A 16,172-nucleotide genomic window follows, 5' to 3' on the forward strand; every position below is an offset into this window, starting at 1 on the left:
TTTCCGAGACAGTTCTCGCAGATTACGTAGTCTTTAGTGAGCTTTTTCGTATCCTCACTACGAAATCCAAAATGGGCCCAATCTTTTGATTTAAAACATGCGGGTGCATTTCTGATTTGTTGTTGGTCCACCATTACGCCATTTCTTCTTTGCTGTGAATTACAATTTTCGTTCATCTCACCACTATCCACAATCTGAGAAGTACCACCACAAGAAGCCTGGGGGTACTGCTGCTCCAGTAAGCCAAAGTGGTAAACAGCCACAATGAACATGAATTTAAATCTTTTGTATGTCTAAAAAAATATCAATACTTGGTGCCTGAGTATCTATAACGTCTCACGGCCGGAAATATTGCGATAAATTGGCACATCATTTTCTTTTGTCGCACCCCTAATCATGATACTTGTGTTTATATTTGAACTATAACCTTTTATCTCAACACTTCCATGATCATTTAAATTACTTTATCACAGAAATTGAAATAATGACTCTATTGAAATAATGAATGTATTTTGCTTTCTTTGAAGCGTTGGGTAGTCTCACATCACTTTCTCTCTTCTGCTTGAAAGGGATATTACATCATGTGACACGCATAGATAACAACAAATTTCACCCCCTGTTGGAACAAAAGTGGGTCACTTCTGTCCATTGTCTATAAGCAAGGACTAAAATTAAAGACATTGTATTTGAATTAAAGTCAGTTCTGGAATAAAAAATTCGACTTGCGTGATAATTGGGTAAATCTATTTTTTTTTTTCTTCCCCCAGCCCTAGAGCATATATGGAATAAGATGGTACAATGAGAGACAGAGGACTTAAAATAAAGTGAAAGAAAGTCATTTCTTTTTTTTATTTAGCCTTTTATTTTTTATCTGAGTAGGCATTTAGGCCAATATCTTTTATAATTAATGTGATTTATTATTAGTAGTAATTTACTCTGTACCATTGTACATGAACGTCTGAATCTTCTTTCCCTAAAAGAATCAAAAAACCATGCAAATGGACCAAACAATACAGACGATTCAAATAATCCTGGTAAGAGAAATAAATATTTTTTTTTACAAATCTCACAAATATTCTACAAATATCTAAAATGTATTCTCGGTGAAACTAATCCTAACAAGCTGTGCTTGACTATCTTTGTTTATTGTTGTGATTTCAAAGACAAACTTCTGCCTTCACCTAAGCAAAATGAGAGTCCCAGTTCAGATGCAGACAATAATACGACGCCAGGTAAGATAAATTATCATGAACATTTCTGGACTGAAACAGCCTTATTTCTCTCATAATCAAAGTTCATATTTCATAAGCATTCTTTGTCATGTCATGTTTCATTTCAGTATCAGTAATTTGATCAAGATCACAATCAAAGTCTTTACTTCTTAGGTCAGCATGTTTTCAGTATATTGTTCCTGCTTTTGCTGCTCTATTTAAATACAAATTCTTCTTGCTTATTTTAATTTCTAGCATTGGACTCCGTTGCTGTGGACACGGAGGCAAAATAACAAAATGGCAGAATGTGGATGTTTCATCGTATCGGCTTGCAAATTTTCTTTCACACGGACAAGCTTTGTTTTAAAAAAAATGAGCAGTAAACTTTGTATGATTGAAATTAGTTTGTTAAACATGTCAAGTTTTAAATTTTTCATGTATTCATAAATCAATCCTCAGTGTAAATGCTACAATGTATTCACACTGCAGGTTTTTTTTCCCCAAGTCTGAGCTTTTGATTGGATTGTCTGCACTGTTATTTGGAAATTAATTGAGTTTGTGTGTTGTTTGTGTCATTTTCACCATTTCTGTGTTATCTGCATTTGTTGCTTTAGTGAGGATATAGTCTTGCTGTAGCATTTTGACAAATCCTTGAAATAGAAGTGACTTCCAGAAGCAAGCTGATGCGACCTTGTTGATATGTGCAGATTTGTCCCTTTACACTGCTTTTGGTTGTGGTGGTATCCCTTACCTACTTCATTTTTGGACTTACAAGGACACTAGTTTCTACTGGCCAATAAGGAAAGGTGTGAATTTAAACTTGAGAGCAGCAGTCAGAGGGATGTGGTAGGAGATGATTTTCCCCATAACACCATACCATATATTAGATAGCTAATCAAATTTGAATTGGTTGTGTGGAAGAGAAAAAAAAAAACTGATGTAGTCAAACTTGGCCAAAGATCAACATTGGTGATATAAATTTTTTACAATCTAAATTATATTGATTCTCACAACTTGCATGAAAGTGTTTGTAACTAACATGTAAATATGTCTGTATTTATGTAGTTTTTTTTTTTTTTTAGGATGTTACATAATTAAACGCAGAGCCTATTTACACTTACACCTCATCTACATTGGTCACATCCATTGAAGCAAGGCATTGAGATGGCTTGAGGCTGCCGTCACAGATTTGGGCGCATGATTCAGATCAGGGTCGTCCTTTAGGCCCCGATATACTCACTGCGAAGTTCGCGTTCATTCTTCACTCAGGAGTAAAAAAGTTCGTAATATGTGAGTAACGGTTAAACCGTTTGCGAACATCCTGACGCCGTCCACACTACTGAGAGCAACGTTGAGATGAATATGTAAATATGCTGTGCACTTTCCTCTGAATGACAAACAAAACAAAAATGAGAAAACAGCAGTTAAGAAAGCATCTGATTATTGCGATGCACCAACTCTGCAATTCAGCACTTTAAACAATAAACAGCTTTACAGTATTACACATGAAAACTAGTGTCTACTGTTTAAAGTAGAATTACAAGTTTAATTTCTACTATAAAGCGACTCTCCATCGTGTTCATGTTTTTACTCGCGGACATCTGACCTCGATGGACTGAACAGAAGAAATGAACTGGAGAAGATTTCCATGTCAAAGAAGGTGGAGCATCAGAGCCACACCTACCTATTACATCATCGCCACAGACCAATAGTAGTTCGAAGGTGTTTACTAGTCAGAGCAAACTTTTCCAGAAAGTCAGTTTTGGCAAGATGAGTCAAACTCCTGAAACAAACTTTGCTTTGGCGTAATTTTGTTTGAAATGACGTCACGCTAGTTCGTTCTTCAATTCCACTTGAAGTATATTGGGGCTTTTAGGTTAGTGCAACTCTGGCCCCAAGCTTTAGGAGGCCCTGCGGCGATTGCTACTGGGAAGTCGATTGAGAATAGACTGAATGACGATGGGGGACCGCTTACTCTAACTCAAACTGGTCCCAACCTAATGCTTGTGATGGCCCTGGTCCAAATCCATTTGCATCCAGTGTGTACAGTATCATTGATTATGATGTTGTTTTTTGCTTTTGATGTGACGCGTGTCCAGTGTAGACAAGGGTGTATGTGTAAAATAAAGGGTAGATTCTATTTACACTGAGTGTAAATAGGTGTATATACTGTTCGTACCAAGTATAAATGGCAACAAATAGCCCTTAGTGACAGCAATGGTAGTCACATAAAGTGAAGCAGTTGTAATATGCTTTTTGTACTGTTGGTAAATTGAGTGGTGGTGGGTTAGTAAAATAGGTTTTTGTGTTTGCACTCAGTGTAAATAGAAAGTGCCATAATTAAATATAAATGTGCTAAAAAATGGCAGGAGAAACAGCTCTGATACTGAGAAACAATCAAATCAAAATTTGTGCTTAAAAATGATGGCATACAATGCAAAACCTTGATGATTGCTGTATTGTTTTGAACGCATTCTTTCTGATTCTTACTATTGAGCACTGAATGCTATTCAAATTCACATTCATTTTGTTTTTTTGTTTGTTTGTTTTTTCAATAAAGCCATATGTATACTTTTTAATTATAGTATTAGGATTCAAAGGAAAACAGGAAAATGTCATTTTAGGTCAAGTTGTGGTAGCTTTTGCAATTCTAGTAGTTGTAATTGTAGTTTGTGCCTTGTTCATTTTGGAATTTTAAGAAGATTCAAAAGCATGACTCTAGAATGATGATACATTTTCCCATTCAAGGCCCCTCTGCTTTTTTGAGCCAACTGGGGAACTCCCACATTGCTTGGACTTTTAGCTTGGGGTGTGGTTTTGATTCACTCATAACTCACTCATGATATCATAGTTATCTTTTTTGGTTTAATAGATTGTACATGGTCACTGCTTAAGTAAACTTTAAGTAAACAACTTTTTGTATCTGCTATTTTATTAACAGTAGTGTAATATATTCTGCTTTTTCACTTTTGTTCAAAATACAAAGTTTCTGCCTTCATATCATGCATCTTGTATTTTTAATGTTAGTTAGTTGGGGGAATCTAAAAGGATCTAAAAGTGCTCCAGTAACTGATCATATTGACATTGAGGAGGTCAATTTGATGGACAGTAAAGGGTGTGGAGGGTGTAGACTTCCTCTTTGTGGTTTGTAAGATGCATACATTTATTTTGTTTTGATACACTGTATTTAATTGTATAAAAATTGCATCCCTGAATGGCATGAAATATATTTTGCTGTGTTTCTTTCTTCAAAAAAGGAACTGCGGACAAACACTAACCCAACAACTGTTGATTAAGGGATAAAAAAAAGAATTAAGGAAGTTCTCAGATCACCATGCAACAGTGATTTCCTGGAAACTGATTCTGATCTGTGTCCACTGAATTCTGCAGTTTTGAGTTTTGAACAACTTATATTAATATATAGTTAATTTATTTTACTCTATTCTTTCAATGTATTTTAGGAAGAAGTAAATTAACTTTTGCCATTATTTTAAAATTATTTTTTGCTTGTGTGAATTACCATTCAGCCTGGTCATCTCAATATATTATATAATATTCAAACATTGCAAGTGGATTTTGAGTGGGAAAATGCCTGATAATGGGTCAGTTGTAACAACCATTAAATAACATTGTGCATTACGTTTGAATAAAACTGCCATTGAATGGTGACAAAATAAATTAATTGTTTCATGTTTCATTGTCGTTTGTGTCTGTTTGCAACATTATTTTTATTTGTCTTATAATTCATTCAAAAATAAAAAAATAATGTTAGTTACTCAATACTCACCCTAACTATATGACATTTTTTTGGGAGAACTTTATTTTTAAAACTATAATCAAAGTTGCTTTTTATGGGAAGCCACACAAAACAAATAACTAATTTAGTTGAATTAAATGTATTTACGCTTTTTCATAAAATCAATTCTAGGTCAAACACAATTAAAAGTGCTTCTTTATGCCAGTTTTTACAGCCTTTTATCGTTTCCCCAATAGAACAGAATTTCTTCAGAAAGTTATTTAATGCCTAGGTTGCCTTTTTTTCTGTTTCCTGCTTTTTTGAGCCAAGAATAAGCTGAATGACATACGATTAGGAGCATTGCATAACAAAAATAACATTTCCGCAGTTTTGGTTGATCGGACTTTGGACAGATAGGCTTTTAACTTAAGAGCTACAGTAACTCGACTGGTTGCTTACATTTTATCATATTGAGTAGAGTACACTAATTGAAGGGACATGTGCCTTTTTGACTGTTTGAGGTTGAAGTGAAAACTGAATAAATCTCTGCATTAAGTTTGGTTTTTGTCTTTAAACAAAAGAGATTCTTTCTAGTGTATAGAAATGTATGCAATAAGACTGTTTTAAAGATTTGAATAAAGGGGTTCGGCTTGTGTCCGTAAGCGCCCCCTGGAGGACCAAACTCATCGTGTTGCACAGGAAACCGTTTTTCCCGCCAAAGGAGAAGGGGCTCGCTGCAACCCGGCCCACCTCAAAGAGTGACGTCAGAAGCCAGGACCATGCCGCCCTTCAGCCGATATTATTGGTAATATCTATCCAAACACTGATCCCTAAACCTACCCGTTATTGTAAACTTAACAAATGAAATTAGCTGGATATCTGGTGAATTGGTTTGAGGGAAAAATCGCGCTTATCCTCATTAATTTTGAACATCGAGAAGACTTAACCGTCACACAATTCTTTATCATTTAAGCCTAGCTACTTATTATATTTGTCGTGTTTGACAGACCGCACTGAAAGCCATCTTATGCCTAAAACACACATCTAAAACCTACCTGAAACACTCAAAACCTACCATTACGCTTAAAAACCATTTCAATCGGAAACACATACAACAAATAGGAGTTTCCAGGGCGACACGGAGATGAGGAGTCATCAGATATACATATTTAATGTCACGGGATGAACCTATGGGATGAACGAACGACTCAGATCGTGAGGTGAGGTAAACTGACAGACCCAGTAAAGCAATGAATTAATCGTTTCTTTTTCTCGTAATTTGGCCTTGCGGTTTTTTTCTTATTCTAAATGTGATAAACGTTGATGTGTTGGGGAATTTGGCTATTATCATATAACATTTAATGATATTATGATGAAATGAACGAAATGATTCGTTCGTTTTGATGAACGAGATTCAAAGATCCGAGTCAGTAAAATGATCCGAACTTCCCATCACGGGCGTGGCTTCTGACGTGGGCGGGGTTGGACGTCCACCACAGGCTGCAGGAGAAAGGACACTTTCAGTCACACACTCTGCATCGATAGGTAAGACTCTTCTACCTCACTCAGTGTTGACTTTTGTGGTCCGTTTCAGTGTGTTACTCTTATGAAGTCATGTTCCATTAACTTTTGCTGAGGAAACTTTGCGAACTTGACATTTAGCTCACGTCACATTTATTTAAATGAAGGTGTTCCTAGAAGTCCCCGTGCGTCATTTAACCTTTAATTTTTTATATAATAAGTGCTTATTTTAGAAATTTCTTAGCAGATTGAGGTCTGACTCTGTGTATTTGATGCTGTACAATAAATCGTGAAAGTTTCAAGTAATGTTAACCACAGATCTTATTACTTACATACACATGAATCCAAACCAGCTATTCAGAAATCCCACATGAACTCGTGTCTTTCTTACTCACAAAAAGTAATGAAAATAATAAAAAGCAAACAGTAATATTTAAGAGAAATGCAAAGCATTATATGTTAAAAGTCAACTGAAAAGTACTTGATATGAATGAATAAATGTTAACCAATATTGCAAATTGTAAATAAACGTGTAATTGTGATCACCATTCCTCCTTGTTGTCATCTAATAGTATTAAAAGTATTAAGTATAGAAAATGCATATTTAAAATATTGCTGTCATCTGTCTTGGTGTTCATTCAAGGGTTTGTTGAAACATATTCTTATGATGTCAGAGTGTAGATCATATCATACTATGCAGCTAAATGCAACTACGTGTACTTTTGTTAATTGGATCCTTGTTTTAAATGTCTAGTTTCATATATAAAAAAAGTTAGAGACACAAAAACAAAATCAGCTCATTTAATCTGACACATTTATTAACTTAAACTGACATTCATTTTGATATTTTCAAAATGATACGTCTCTTTGCACATGTTCCCGACAGAAAGTCTTCTTCTTTTAGTAGTATGTTTCTTGTTCCACCCAGCCTGAAACAAAACAGCACAAATATTAGTTCATTCTTTATCCCTGAAAGGAATAAAATTCAACAAACTACTGTATTTGTAAACGGAAGTAATCTATGTAATTTAAAATTAAACGTCCTGCTAGGGTGTAGCCTATAATAAAAGTGCATTTACCTCCTGGGCTCTGTCTAAGGAGGTATTTTCTAACTTCATCATAGATGAAAATGAGCAGGGAATATGGGAAGGCACAGAACCACCACATTGGCCTAAATGACAGAACAAAAACAAGATTAATTAACAAAAAAATAAATGCTTTGGCAATGTATGGCCTTTTCAAGGTCATGTAAAATGTTTCATTAAATCTTTCACGTACTTCATTGGATACATCCTGACAGCAACATCCATGCCTGGGCAGTAGGACAGGAACGCTGCCAGAGCAGTTTCCTCAAACAGACCAAAGATGAGGACTTTGTTTCTATGAAAGAAAAAAAATAATAATTATGGTAAATATAATTTGGCCAAACTGGGCTTTTAGAGGTGCAATGAGCAACCATAAGCTGGAACTGAACAAACAATTCAGTCTGATTGATATCAGGCCAATATTTCATGGCTTGTTTGACGCCGGGCCCATTTTGTACATACTTCATTCCCTGCTGTAGGATGGAAAGCCTTCTGGTCTTGCAGATGAGCAAGTCAGTCCACTGCACAATCACAATACTGGTAAAGAAGGCTGTGTGGCATGTGTACTCCACAATCTTTCTGCGCTCATAGGTCTACATCAGACAAGTAAAAACACAGGAGCGTTATTTAAAAGATTGATATTTCTATAGAAATGTTGGTTTCACGTGTGTCAGGTTTGGTAGAGCTGTGACACCTACCCATTGTTGGCCATAGCTGTCTTCCAGGTCATTGAGAAATCTGTCTTCCCAGCCCAATCGAATTCCTACCAGATCCCAGGGCAAGAATCCATTCTCAGCAAGAATTACGAAGTAGGTGAAGAACCCACCAACTGCTTGCATCATGCCTAAACATTATGTGTGAAGACGTCTAAGAAACAACCAGCAATAAACACCAATAATGCTCAGTACAGAACAGACATGTTCTTACCAATTTGACCATAGCTCATACTGATTAACCTCTCATTCACTAGCCTATCTGTTTCAGCATTTCTGGGTTGTCGCTTCATGATGTCGCTTTCAGCAGTTTCGTAGGCCAGTGAGATAGCAGGAACCTGTGGTGATAAATAGATTAAAATGAAAACATTCATTTTATAGTTAACTTCATTTAGATAGCTAAATTGACATCTTATCCCTACCATGTCAGTGCCCAGGTCAATGCAGAGAATGGTGACGGTGCCCAAAGGTAGAGGAATACCAACAAGGACAAAAAAGAGGAAGGGTGACATCTCAGGGATCTTACTAGTCAATGTGTAGGCAATAGACTTCTTCAAGTTGTCGAAGATTAGACGGCCTGAAGTGGAACACAGGTTAGAGAAATAAGTCAAAGTTACCTTGATAATTCTTCAGTCAATTAAGTTCCCAATAACATGTCATACCTTCTTCTACTCCAGTGACAATTGAGGCAAAGTTGTCGTCCAGAAGGATCATGTCAGCAGCCTGTTTGGATACATCAGATCCAGCAATACCCATAGCTACACCAATGTCAGCCTTCTTCAGAGCAGGAGAATCATTGACACCATCACCGGTTACGGCTACAATGGCACCCTGATGAGAGGAAAAAATGCATTAAAATAGTTCCTGCTGGGTGAAATCATCTAGTGTCAACTAGGATTGGAGAGATAAATCTCTGACAGTACCTGTCGCTGACAACCTTCCACAATGATCAGCTTTTGTTGTGGAGAAGTTCTGGCAAACACAATTTCTGTATGATGTTGGAGGATCTCATCCAGCTGTTCTGAAGTCATATTCTTCAATTCTCCACCATGGATCACACAGGCCTTAGCATCTCTAAAAGGTACACTTTGCATTAGCAGACATCTAAAGCAAATTCAAAACTTTTGTTTGCTGAATTTTGGAATAAATTTGTTGTAAAGGGCTGAAGTAACAAGTTTACCTTGGATTTACCTCCCCGATAGGGATTTTCAGCCGAGCTGCAATGTCTTCCACAGTCTCATTGCCTTCAGAGATGATGCCGACACCTTTTGCAATAGCTTTAGCTGTAATTGGATGGTCACCAGTAACCATGATAACCTGTAATAGAAGATACAGAATTGTCATCAAATGTAATATATTCACAGCATATTCAAACTGTGTATCTCAAATGAGGACATCACCTTTATTCCAGCACTCCGACATTTGACCACAGCATCTGGTACAGCAGCACGAGGAGGATCGATCATGGACATGAGGCCAACAAAACACAGGTTCTCAGTTGGGAAGTTTACATTTTCAATATCGAATTCAAAACCTTCAGGAAACTGGTCATCAGGGAGGGAAAAGTGGCAGAAGCCTGTGAAAGAAAACACAGAATTATTGAAATGTACTGTAATTTACTATTCCGTGTGTTCATATTCTTCAGCATTCATAACTTTAGTGATTTTTTACTTGTGAATTTCATAAGGTGGCTTTACCCAGCACTCTTTCTCCAAGACCTCCGAGTTCTAAATAAGCATTTTGGAAGGAATCTTTCATTTCATCGTCCAAAGGCTGCTCTTTTCCTTCAATCAAAATGGAGGAGCATCGATCCAAGATCCTCTCAGGCGCTCCCTTCATCACTAGCAGGTGCTTAGACTCTGAGGAATTGGGATTCTTGTGGATTGAGAGCTAGAAAAGGCAAAAGTACTGTTAGGATGACCAGAAAAATCTAAAGCAGAATCTCCAAAGAATACGTCAACAAAAATACCTGATATTTGTTTGTGGAGTTGAAAGGGATTTCAGCAATCTTTGTGTACTTCTCTCTCATTTCAGTGACTGAACCACAGCACAGCTCAATAGATTTCAACAGAGCAGACTCTGAAGCATCACCAGCTGTTTCTCGCTACAAAACATATTATATTGTTATGAAAAAGCTGCCACTCTAAATAAAAAATGCATATTCATTGCTGAAACTCTTAAAGTTGCAAGCCTATAAATGCAAATCCAAAATATAGATATTAACCTAGCACACCTTAAGGACCGGAAGATGGCTCTGATTTGCTTGGAAGACGGCACGATTGCACAAGCCAGCAACACGTGCAAGAGCAGACCAAGTAGCAGAGCTCTTGTCAAATGAGGTTCCAGTCTGGTTCTCTGTGGTGTCTGCTATATGAATATGGTTGTCAAACCACATGTGAGCGACGGTCATTCGGTTCTGGGTCAAAGTTCCAGTCTTGTCAGAGCAGATGGTGGTGGTTGAGCCAAGAGTCTCCACGGCTTCTAGATTCTTCACCAGGCAGTTCTTCTTTGCCATACGCTTGGCAGTCAGAGTTAGACACACCTACATGAGTAAACACACATGAAGTAATCATTGGAATTTTGAAATGTGTGTGAAATGTTATGTGAACATAATATCTCTCCAACTTACAGTTACAGTGGCAGGGAGACCTTCAGGCACATTAGCGACAATGATTCCAATCAGGAAAATGACCCCTTCCAACCAATTGTAGCCAAGGATCAGGGAGAGGATTAAGAAGGTCACGCCCAGGAAGACAGCTACACCAGTGATGATGTGGATGAAGTGCTCAATCTCTTTAGCAATTGGTGTCTGTCCACCTTCAAGGCTGGAGGCAAGACTGGCGATACGACCCATGACGGTACGGTCACCGGTGTTGATGACAATCCCTCTGGCAGTACCTATTGCATAATGTCATGTTTAAGCATCATTTAGTCATGCGTTTTGTCCACAGCTGTTGTAAAGGTATTTTAATTCCATACCTTCAACACAGTTGGTAGAAAAAAATGCAATGTTTCTTGTCTCCAAGGGGTTTTCACTAGAAAAGTCAGGAGTACGACTCTGGGGCTCAGATTCACCAGTGAGGGAAGAGTTGTCCACCTGGAAAGGAAAGCAAGAAGGGATGTTTCATGAAAACTCATTTACTGCTGTAAACATATTATTTTTATGCTATGAAATTCTTTAGTTCTTACCTTGCATCCTTGTGCAGAGATGACACGGATATCAGCTGGAATTCGGTCTCCACTTTTGACCTCCACAAGATCACCAATAACTACCTCCTCAGCATTGATGATATTTTTCTCTCCATCACGCACAACCAGGGCTTGCTACGTGGCAATAGATTAACATAACTATCCTTTGTACCTCGTGAAAGCTATTTTTGAAGTGAAATTCATTTACATTCTCATACCTGAGGAACGAGGTTCTTAAAAGAATCCATGATCCTAGAGCTCTTATGCTCTTGATAGTATGAAAAGCATCCATTGATTGTGACAACAAAAGCAAGCACAAGTCCCAGATACAACTGCAAAAAATAATGTAAAAAGTCATTAACCATATTCTTTTATCCTAAGTTTACAGCTCACTTATTAGGAGGACAATCCCCCTGGAGAAACCTCATGTTAAGTACCTTGCTTAATAGCATGGTGGCTATCAGCTCAGATCTTTAATCGAAATTATGCTACAAAATTTATCGACATATGAACAATTAATGCCAATGTAAAAATGTAGGCAAAACATTTTTTTCATACATTGTCATTTGCCGGTTCTTCAGAAGATGCAGCCTGGATTGAATATGCAAAGAAGCAAAGAAAGGCACCAATCCACAGCAGAGTTTGAAAACCACCAAAGAGCTGTCTGCAGAACTTGACCCATTCTGGAGTCGTAACAGGTGGAGTCAAGGAATTTGGTCCATCACGGGCTAAGATTTCCTTTGCTCGGTAAATGGACAAACCCTGCACACAAGTTATGAAAATGGAGTAATTAAAGGCATGTATAAAACAGATGCTTATAAATAATAATATTGCATGCAGGTGGCTAACATCCATTACTTTTTGTATCAAAAACTGAAAAGTTGTAGCCTTGAAAGTAACTGAGATGAATGAAATTACCAAAAAGTATTAGGTAAGTTATCAGTTCTTCTTTTTAACTAAAGGTAAGTAATTATCCACAAAATGTAATAATTTCACACAAATTATTCAAAATAGAAAATATATGAATATTTATGGAATGCATTGTTAATATTTTACCCCAAAAGTGTCCCTTATGCTTACCTTGGTCAGATCAGTGCCGTATTTTCGAGTAAGCTCTTCAAATGTCAACTTGTGGTCTTCCTGCAGAAGAATAAAGACATTTGAAATCTCAGTACCTCACTTTCAGACTACACTTAATGGTAAAAGCATGAGTGTTTTTGATAACTCTAAGGTATGGTATTCCCTTTCTGTGTAGATGTCTTTGTCTTTGAAACTTAAAGGGATAGTTCACCAAAAAATGAAAATTCTGTCATTTACTCGCCCTCAAGTTGTTCCAAACATGTATGAATTTCTTTCTTCTACTGAACACAAAAGAAGATATTTTGAACTGTTCGGTTACATTCTTCAAAATATCTTCTTTTGTGTTTAGCAGAAGAAAGAAATTCACACAGGTTTGGAACAACTTGAGTGAGTAAATGAGAAAATTTTAATTTGGGGTGAACTATCCCTATAATGTTGTAAATTCATTTGCCACTGCATAACCTAAAACCGCAGGATCCGTGGACTTTAAAATATCACATGTTGGTATATAGCCCCTATTATTTGGATAACTGCATCTTTATCGTCGCATACATTGTTTTACAATTTTACAATTTTCTCAGTTTTTTCCATGTGATTGAATCGACTACTTCTGCAAAGTGTTATTTCTGGAAAACATCCTGTAATAGTGCGCATTGCGAGCAAAGAAAGGTAAAAGTGCATAATGAGTGTGATAGTAATGGTCTTAGTTCTGTTGTGTGTGTGTATTTCATACCAGTTCCACTTCTTTCTTAAGTTCCTCCATGTCCTTTTTATTCTTTTTCCCCCTTTTTGGCTTTTTGACTCCATCTTCTGAAGTTGCTGCCAATTTGTAGTTATCATTCCCCGTCTGTCAGGCATAAAACAATATATATATATATATTACACATATTACCAACATCTTACCAGATCCCATCAAAAAATCTACTTGAATAATTGAAAATCTTGCAGATTGGGATAATAAAATGAAACAAATTAAGTGATAAATCCAGCAGCGTATAGCTTTCGTTCACTTACCCCAAGCCCCATTTTTCTTCTTGACGTCCACTAAAATCCAATGATTTCAGGAGTATGGTTTGTTCCCCTGTTTTGGAGCCTATTGGAGACAGAAGTCCCTGTGTGTCCAAAACTGGTTCACACATTTATACCCTGCTATCTCACCTGTTTAATGGGGAGGTGTTCTGGGAAAATTAGGGAGGAGTTGTCATTTAGTTTTAACATTTATTTAACCTTCATTTATACAGGTAGGTCATTTCTGTGACACCCAGGTGAAACACTGGTCTATTAACTATTGTCTTATCAATAGATCTATGGCTTGTTAATAATAACTCATGTATAACTTTTAACATTAATTCAAGCCCTTATTTGTTTAGTTTTCAGTCTTTTATGACATATTTCTGTGGTTATATTTGCACGCTACCTTATTTTTATCACTTTTGACCATTTTTGCATTTTCATGGTAAGTAAATAATGACTCTAAATATTGTGTTCTGTGGCCAGCAATATCTGATGAATTAAACTGCTTCTGTAAATGAACAGAATCCATCATTACATGTCAGAATTAGGACTGATTTCAGGACCTTGTCAATGTTAATGTTAAAAAAGTTTGCTAGATGTTGTCAGTCAATAGATTGTCACAGCCTCCATGTCCTTCACAGTGCCTTAAAGTTTAGTCCACATCACACTGCTGAGGGTGCTGCAAACATCACTTTGCATTTGAATACATTTGGAACAATTTCTAAAGACCCCGTGGCTTCTTTATGGGTTTGTCTCACACACAATACAAATGAAATCTCAAAGCAAAAAGAACTTTGGCTAATGGCTAAACTGGTTAACTGACATTGTAGTTCCCTCTGATTTACTTAAAATCAGCGATGATTTGCATTTTAAGTATAAATTTGAATTAAAATTGAACGTTGGAACACAATGTTTTATGTTCATCTGGTTTCATTACAGTAGACCTATTCATCGCATTGCTGAAAGCCAACATGCATTACAGTAATCTTATATCTTTTGTTATCTTATTATCTGTTGCTTTTTTGCATATTACAAATTTGTGCATGGTTAAAATGTTTTGGGTTGCTATTTTCACAAACCTCTATTTACTGTTTGAAAGAATTTCAGAGACAAAAAGCAAATTCAGCTCTATTTAATTAGTCATATTGCTGAAAATTACCAGATTCTGTATCATTCTGAAAAAATATATATTAGTAAATATTGTTATGAAATGGAAGTAATCATTGTCATTTACAATGCAACTTTCCTCTTGGGAAACAGACGTATTAGCTTTTAAATGAAAACACTCTTTGTTGAGGCTAATAACAAAGTCTGTTCACACCTGTAAGATACATCTTGTATTACCAGAGTATTTTCTTTCATTTTTTTTTTTTTTTTTTCTCATGGGTTTGGTTATGTAGGGTTGGAGGTATAACATTTCAAATGTATAGATATAGCTCACAAATCTATATAAAATAGCCTCTCTTAACCTGAATGCAACAGATTTAAAAGAGTCTCACGGCCCCCATGTCCTCCAAACTGCCTTAAACGTATTTCTCCAGCATCATCACACATCTGAGGGTACCGGAACCACCATTTGGCATTTCTGTCTGAGTATTATGACCAGGATAGGACAGGGTGTAACATAAATAAACCTTTCCAACAGCTATCTCAAAGTTAATTTCCCCCCCATTATTTTACCCCAAGTGGGAGCAAAACAACTTCAGTGCTTGAGCAAGTCAAAATAATAACCTAAGTTTAAAACTGTCATCCATTACATTAACCAAACAGAAAAAGATAACCACAAGCCACCAACACTATGTACTGTACAAGATGTGTGGCAACACCAACCACAAACAGAAACAACAACAGAGATCGTAACAATGATAACACAAAGGACAAAAGTAACAGTGACAAGAGAAACGACCCTGGAACACTCTATCATGATTTAGTGTTTATTGTGGGGTTTTTTGTACCAACACATTCCTATTAGTAATGCCACCTTTCTGTCAGGCCCCTTAAATTTTGCACCATGTTAATCGCAATTGGCGTGTATTGCTTTGTGTTTCATTGTAAATGTCTCTCAAGATCAGTGAACAATCCATCTGTTCCAATGCACATGTCATACTTTTAGAATTACAAAACAGCTTTTCTTAAAACTGGTTATTCAACTCTTCATCACTTTCTCTTTATCCAGAGAATAAGAGCATGTCTTTTGACACCAAAAAGCATGCTTTCTTTCAAGATGGGCGTATATACAATCGTTCCATTAAGAACCTTCAACCACAGAACCTTTCCATTGAACAAAAGGTTCTTTATTGTGGGAAAAAAAAATAAAATGTTTCTTTAAGAACTGACCACTGAAAGGTTCTTTGGGGAAACATAAAATGGTTAATCTATGGCATCACTGTGAAAACCTCCTTTTATTTTTAAGAGTGTAGTCACTATAATATGGCCTTTAAGATCAGTGAACCATCATTTAACTTTAACATTGGACTTTGTAAAGAACGCTTGGAACTTGATTTTAAAGGTGCCCTCGAATGAAAAATTGAATTTATCTTGGCATAGTTGAATAACAAGAGTTCAGTACATGGAAATGACATACAGTGAGTCTCAAACTCCATTGTTTCCTCCTTCTTATGTA

At 36.5% G+C, this 16,172-nt stretch overlaps 2 protein-coding genes across 2 annotated transcripts in view; one reads left to right on the top strand and one right to left on the bottom strand.

The window, feature by feature from the left end:
- si:ch211-132g1.3 overlaps positions 1 to 4,889 on the top strand; it is a 29,116-nt gene extending 24,227 nt beyond the window's left edge. Inside the window, exons 6-8 of the mRNA XM_048198151.1 lie at positions 981 to 1,034; positions 1,164 to 1,232; positions 1,467 to 4,889. Of these exons, the coding sequence (XP_048054108.1) occupies positions 981 to 1,034; positions 1,164 to 1,232; positions 1,467 to 1,504 (161 nt within the window). The 3' untranslated portion in view covers positions 1,505 to 4,889. The remainder of the gene's footprint in view (positions 1 to 980; positions 1,035 to 1,163; positions 1,233 to 1,466) is intronic.
- Positions 4,890 to 7,265: 2,376 nt separating this feature from the next.
- Positions 7,266 to 13,709, bottom strand: LOC125272943 (sodium/potassium-transporting ATPase subunit alpha-1-like). Its single transcript, XM_048198149.1, has 22 exons — positions 13,550 to 13,709; positions 13,269 to 13,382; positions 12,536 to 12,595; positions 12,014 to 12,217; positions 11,674 to 11,787; positions 11,456 to 11,590; positions 11,246 to 11,363; positions 10,896 to 11,164; positions 10,500 to 10,808; positions 10,236 to 10,370; positions 9,964 to 10,156; positions 9,667 to 9,842; positions 9,447 to 9,583; positions 9,190 to 9,340; positions 8,929 to 9,097; positions 8,689 to 8,843; positions 8,481 to 8,604; positions 8,252 to 8,397; positions 8,016 to 8,146; positions 7,747 to 7,848; positions 7,548 to 7,639; positions 7,266 to 7,397 (listed from the first exon to the last, which is right to left on the bottom strand). Exons 1-22 carry the CDS (start codon positions 13,559 to 13,561, stop codon positions 7,369 to 7,371), a joined length of 3,075 nt encoding a protein of 1,024 aa, XP_048054106.1. The 5' UTR covers positions 13,562 to 13,709; the 3' UTR covers positions 7,266 to 7,368.
- Between the last annotated feature and the right edge of the window lie 2,463 nt (positions 13,710 to 16,172).

This window comes from Megalobrama amblycephala, linkage group LG7 (genome assembly GCF_018812025.1).
Source record: "Megalobrama amblycephala isolate DHTTF-2021 linkage group LG7, ASM1881202v1, whole genome shotgun sequence".
In the NCBI taxonomy this organism is placed as follows: domain Eukaryota; kingdom Metazoa; phylum Chordata; class Actinopteri; order Cypriniformes; family Xenocyprididae; genus Megalobrama; species Megalobrama amblycephala.

Bases quoted from the DNA above. Each gene is read 5' to 3' on its own strand.
- LOC125272943 (XM_048198149.1), bottom strand. The intron at 8,605-8,688 runs GTAGGGATAAGA...TTATCACCACAG, and splicing joins TTGACCTGGGCACTGACATG to GTTCCTGCTATCTCACTGGC. The intron at 8,147-8,251 runs GTAGGTGTCACA...TGTCTGATGTAG, and splicing joins ACAGCTATGGCCAACAATGG to ACCTATGAGCGCAGAAAGAT.